Source organism: Dendrobium catenatum, unplaced genomic scaffold (assembly GCF_001605985.2).
Source record: "Dendrobium catenatum unplaced genomic scaffold, ASM160598v2 original_scaffold_122115, whole genome shotgun sequence".
In the NCBI taxonomy this organism is placed as follows: domain Eukaryota; kingdom Viridiplantae; phylum Streptophyta; class Magnoliopsida; order Asparagales; family Orchidaceae; genus Dendrobium; species Dendrobium catenatum.
The window spans coordinates 909-7,068 of record NW_021440550.1 but is presented as its reverse complement, the minus strand read 5'-3'; the positions used below and the strand labels follow the sequence as shown (position 1 = coordinate 7,068).

The window sequence follows — 6,160 nt, the reverse complement described above, 5'->3', positions numbered from 1 at the left end:
ATTGATCCAAAAGAAGCCATAATAGATAATTGAATATTGGTAATGCTACGCATTAGAAAGTTGAAGATCTACCAAAAAAATAGACGTGTGAGCTAAGCTGACTTGTGAGCTAACTCAACATGGACTAGATTAATTGCTCTTGAGCTAACAAGTCAAACTTGAGCCAAGCCAACTCTGTTCATTAGCTTAAGACCCTCATGAGATGGCTCAAACTTGTTAGAGCTCCAACACGAATTCCATTAATTAATCAAGCTCATACTCAAGTCAAGAGTGACTATGTTGACCTCTACACATCAAAACATGCAAAAAGGAGTAAAATCGACGAATTAAATTACACGCAAATCTGTGTGGCACGTCGCTTGAAGGGTCAATTGCCAACCGGATTGTGTCGTTGCAATCAGAACATTGAATTAGCCTAAGAGGGAATCCCTCATAGTCAAATCCAACGAGATCGGTCAAAAAGGACGACTGACATCCAAAATTAAAGCGCGACGTCGTCTAAACGACTTCTGATCACAAAACCGACTACGTCGTTGTGATCACAACAACAATGTTATGATATATATGTCATACTGGAAGTATACCTTAGGCTATATTGTACCTGTAGTTATTTTATCTCCTATGCATCTATAAATAAACATATATGCACAACTCTTTTTATATATGAATACAAGAATGTCTTTTCTCGTTTCTTGCATTTGTCTTCTTCTTTCCTCACCGCCAGCTGGGTTCACATGGTATCAGAGCATCTCCCATGGCAAAACAAGATTCAGCGACGTCCCGTCCATCTCAACCTCAATCCTCCATGTCTACAGCTCTTTCTCAATTCAACATCCCACCCTCTTTTAAGTTCTTGATATCCAACCTTAAGAACTTAGTGCCCACCCAGCTCACCACCGATACCTACGCCATTTGGCGTCTTCAGCTCCTTCAACATTTCACCACAAACGGGTTCGCTGGACACCTGACCGGCGAAACACCCTGTCCGACCAATCCCTCCAACTCTTATTTTCATCTCTGGAATCTCGTCGACAAGAATCTTATATCAGCCCTGCTATCTACGATCTCCCCTGCCATCCTCCCTTACGTCACATCTTCTTCCTCAGCTCAAGACATATGGGCGGTTCTTGAGAAACGCTTGCAACCAACCAGCAGATCCCGGGTCATCCAACTTAAGTATGAACTTCATCAACTTCAAATGAAAGATCGATCTATGCAACAATACATCGCTAACATCAAGCTTCTTGTGGACAATATTGCCTCCGCCGTGTCCAAGATTGACCCCGAAGATGTCATACTCTACATCTTAAACGGCCTCCCTCCCTCCCTCCTACAACTCTTTCAAAACTGCGATCAAACTCATTGATCTCGATGTTCTTTACGCCATACAACACTTAAAAATGATTGTTAATTTGTTCAATTAAAGTCAAGTGAAGAATTCAACACACATTATGAGGCAATTGCAAAAAATTGAGGAAATTGAAGTGCAATGTTGCCCAAATAATATCCGATCATGAAATGAACTGCGCCATTACTGTCGTTACATCGACGATACAAAAAATAGAATATGATATCGCCCAATGAAAGTCACACGTGCGAATCAATGAAAATTTCAAGACGTAAAAATTGCACGCTAATCAAAGCAATTTTTTTGTGATTGGCACTTTGTTGTCATTTTAAATTAATAATAATAATAATAATAATGAATCATTATTATATTACCATTAATTTAATTAAAAAAAAAATCAAAGCCAAATAAAACGTCAAAATCAAAATCAATTTTAGCTCGTATCAATCGATCTAATCCCCGGATTTCCGCTGAAACCTATGCCTGCTTCGCGTCTCCTGGCAAGATTTTCCGAACGGATATCCTCGATATAGCTCAATCCCAGCTCCCCTTCGCCTCTTCCTCAGCTATGGCCGAATCAACAAAGCCTCTCCTTTACAATCTGCTCGCCTCCCTCCAAATCCTCCACGCAAGCAACCACCCAACCTCATCACGGGGAAATTATTGGGTTCGGACACCAGATAACGTCCGAAGCCGAATGAAAATGCTCCACATCACTCCCTGCTCGGTATTGAGCTCGGTACTGTAAAATACCGAGCAATTCTGAGCTCGGTGTTGCTCAGTACTGTAAAGTATCGAACGCAATAATCTCTCCAACCTCACGACCCTATGCTCGCTCCGATGCACCCGATTTCCCCAGCCCCTCGACGCCTCTCAGCTGCATATAGCCGATCTTCACACCAAACTCCTCTTCCCATAACTGTGCCGCAATACCTCTCGCACAGGCCGCCAACCAGCCCTCTTGCCAATCCCAGCTAGCCGTGTGAATCTCTCCACTCAACTCCCTTTCTCCCAGCTTTTCAGCCCCTCTTCACCTGAATAACCCGTACCTGAAAGCTTCTCTGCTCACACAATCACAACAACCTTTCAAACATAGTCAGCCCACCATTACTACTACTATACGAGTAGATAGGAGTTGACATAACTCGAACTATCAAACAAATATATGATCACGACGTCGATCGAAATATTTGTATTAATACATTCATATTAGGCCTTCAAGACATATAATAAGAAAAATTCACTAATAAAAAGTATAAAACTAATAAAGAACACAATCCTCTGTCGGCAAGTTGGCAGAGTCAATAAGATTTAATAGACAACATAAAAATATCCAAAGTTACCCCGATGATGATTGTGTTGAACGTAGATATCAACCAGAAAGATTAACTCCAAATATTTATGAAGACATCCCAAATGTCCATAAAAATCCAAATTCCCAAAAATCATCAAAATCCAAATTTTCAACAATACCAAATCATGCTGCTAATATATGTCAGATACCCTGTATATGTTTGACGACTAGGCTTAATCGAAAGTCCTCTCTCGTTATTGGTAGGGATAATTAACTATAGAGACTTGCAACAATAGGAAATCAAAACTCAGATCATAAAGTCCTCGCAAAATGAGGGCTAAATCTCTGGTTAGTGCCTTATTTCAAACCCAATATGTCTTCAAAAAATTTATCACGGAACTTAATATGCTAAATTCTCCTGAAAGAGGGGAGACCGGGGCACGAATTTTCGAAGCCCATAGACTTAAACTTGACTTGACTTGTGTTACACCCCTGCTAGAACTATTCAGTCATAGCCAAAATTCTATTAAATATCATATGTTATAACTTAAATTTTAATAAGTAATTTTTATTAATTTCTACTATATTTTTTATACTATTTTATAATAAAAATAACTAAAATCACCAAAAAAAAATTATATGAAACCCCGAAACTGATCAAAATATCAAAACTATACAGAAATGATGAAACTGAACAGAGTTTGTCCATCACATGTTCACCTGTAATAAAACAAAGCTGCAGAACTTAAAAATAACACAACCTGATTGAGATTGATATAGTTTCCTGAAATAAATCAAATAAGCCACATAGAATAAGAAGAGAAAAAAAATCATATCTGTTGTGTCAAAGACATTCCTTAACAAGAGAAGATCATAGCAGATGTAGAATGACTTAAGCTTGCTGCTCACGCATCCACTCCACAAAATTGTCCAATAGTATAGGCCAAGCAAGGTCAGGGTCATAATTATCAAGTGATGGAAAGTTTATCTGTCAAGAAAGTAGAACTCAATTGGTTATTCATGAGATTTAGGCTTTTTTTTTGGGACATTTAGGCCATTTAAGGCAAACTCACACACACAATGCATACACAAGGACTCGAACCTTGGACCTCTTAGTTGGAAGCCTAAGCTTTCAACCAATAGGCCAAGGAGAGTTGTGTATGAAATTTAGGCTTCATTCGGGACAACTTTTTTAATGCATTCTAAAACAACTTTTTAATACTTTTTTTTTAAAATTTTGTACAAAAAAGCTGCTTTAGAAAACAGTAAGAAAGTTGTCCCAAATTATCAAACGAAACATTAGACTTTGTTTGAGACAACTTTCTTATTACTTTCTAAATCAACTATATAATATAAAAATTTTTGAACTAATTTTTTTTTACTATAAAACTGCTTCAAAAAATAGTAAAAAAACTACCCCAGACAAAATCTTAAACTTCTCTCTACAGAGAGAAAAAAATACTGACCTCGTTGCAAAACCTGAGAATGGCCAACCACTGGTCCATATTTACTACCTTGTACTCGTGTTGTTTCTGCATTACATGATGATCCAGAAACTCATTAGTCTCAGTAGGAATTCACAGCAATGATGATAAATGTCTACCTGTCCTAATAGATTTTTGTATTAGGACACCGATACATTTTTTTCCTGAAATATGAAGCCTTTGCTCAAGAGAGAGTTTAGCAGATAATGAAGAGAAGTGGTGCATGATCCATACCTTAAGATATTCTCCAAGTCTGTCAATCTGAGGACGAAACTTCAAGCCTAATACAAGATGTAGTAGTTCACAGGCAATCTCAATGTCTACACTTTTCTGTCTTTCCTCTGAAAAGACAAGTTGGTACCAGAGAACATTAGTAATATAGAAAGAGAGGATTTTAACTAATAATTAATAGGATAGAAAATGAAAGAGCTGTGCTTGACCAACCTGTTAAGCAGTAGCGAAAAGAATAAGAATAGAAGTCCTGGAAATTTTGAGGCCTCATAACCTTCAACATGTGAAGAAAGATTTATAGTACAGAAGAAATTGAAAAAGAAAGATCTTTGCACGATGAATGTACATTTGCTGACCTCTTTCTCCAATTCTGATAGAGCCTTCTTAAATTTACTGACAGTGTCAGCTCGTATGGCTTTCAGACCTCTTCGCCATTCTTCCTGTGATAAAAATTGTCAGATAGAGATTTATTGCTAGAGCAATGCTACTCTGTGCATCTTGTGGCCAAAATGAAATGTGCAAATTTATACTTTTACTTGCGATGTGTTTTTAGCCGGGAAAAAATCTGGCCAAAACAATAATTTTTTGTCCAATTTTGGCCAAAATTGTAGCATTGTTCTTATTGCTATAGCATTTTTTTCTTGTCGCATTATACCCAAAGGATACAGAGCAGAGCCAAGCCATAATACGGAGGAATGTCCAAAGATTTATGTTAGCTTACTAGGGTAAAATATCCTTGCCTTTCAGCTTTCATCCTCCTGATAAATAGTTTCAGTCAAACAAACGTGCAATCAATAATGAACAACAAACATCAAGGGATATATAAAACCATACCAAGCAAGCATCAATATCCTCACATCAGTATGATCTACTTCCACATCAGAACAAAAGGCCTCAATCCCTTCAGGGCTGATTAGTCAGCAAAGTAATCAAGTGTTAGATTTTGAAGCAGAAAAAGTGTCCCTGAAGTTTCTCTTTAGAAATTACACCAATTTCATGACGAGGCAAAACATCCATTAAAATTAATTAACAGAGTGATTAAACGTTAAAATGAGCCCTCAACAAACGCACAGACAAGACGAATTCGACACTACTTGCGAAGTTGTCGAAAAAATGGAACACCAGAATTTAAATCAGTTAATCAACTTTAATATGCATTTTCTAGTCCAAGCTTATATTTACAACATTTCCAAAATTTTCCACATTCCAAGATTTTACACCTGGAAATTACTGTGCATCCTTTCCAATAAGTTTCCATGCTATTCTTCCCAGAGCTGAGAAAAGCATCTACTCCAAAGGCTCAATGGTCGTTCTTAGCCTTAAGAGAGATAAGTCAAGCAAATTTCCAAGTAACAACTTCCTAAGACAAAGCATATACGAATAGAAAAGAAACTCACCCTATCAAGCCAGAAGATTTATCATAGTAAGTGTAAAATAATTGATCAATTCGTTCTGTTTCCTTTGACACGGCTTTATTTGAGCCTGGAAAAAAGAAAAGACCAGATCATCAGCATGACGCAACAGAAATAACAGATATCATGGTCAAGTGGGCAATAGTTGCAAGAATTTCAGAACTTATAGTGCCGTTCCAATAAGAATCAAAATAACGGCAATAAGCTATATCACGTATTTAAAACTTAAAAGTGCAAGTTTACACCAAAATAATCCAAAATGTTGTTACATAAGAAAAATACCTTTTGAAGAGAGACAAAATGTAAATATAACAAAAAATTTATTAAGTACAAACAAGTTCGAAGTCTTACAAAAAGGGTAATGGACAACTATGAAAGCTCTAAAAAGTAG

General features: G+C 37.1%; 2 protein-coding genes across 2 annotated transcripts; one reads left to right on the top strand and one right to left on the bottom strand.

The window, feature by feature from the left end:
* Positions 1-754: 754 nt before the first annotated feature.
* On the top strand, positions 755-1,366 carry LOC110092699. Its single transcript, XM_020817354.2, has one exon. It carries the CDS (start codon positions 755-757, stop codon positions 1,364-1,366), a length of 612 nt encoding a protein of 203 aa, XP_020673013.2.
* Positions 1,367-3,296: 1,930 nt separating this feature from the next.
* LOC110092700 (DCN1-like protein 4) lies at positions 3,297-5,839 on the bottom strand (the record flags this gene model as incomplete). The annotated part of the gene is given in 8 exon segments (XM_020817355.2): positions 3,297-3,630; positions 4,109-4,174; positions 4,361-4,467; positions 4,571-4,631; positions 4,714-4,797; positions 5,079-5,115; positions 5,192-5,266; positions 5,755-5,839. Coding segments are annotated over 8 exon segments (611 nt in total), but the record flags the coding sequence as incomplete, so codon positions are not given.
* Between the last annotated feature and the right edge of the window lie 321 nt (positions 5,840-6,160).

Bases quoted from the DNA above. Each gene is read 5' to 3' on its own strand.
- LOC110092699 (XM_020817354.2), top strand. From the start codon at position 755: ATGGCAAAACAAGATTCAGCGACGTCCCGTCCATCTCAACCTCAATCC.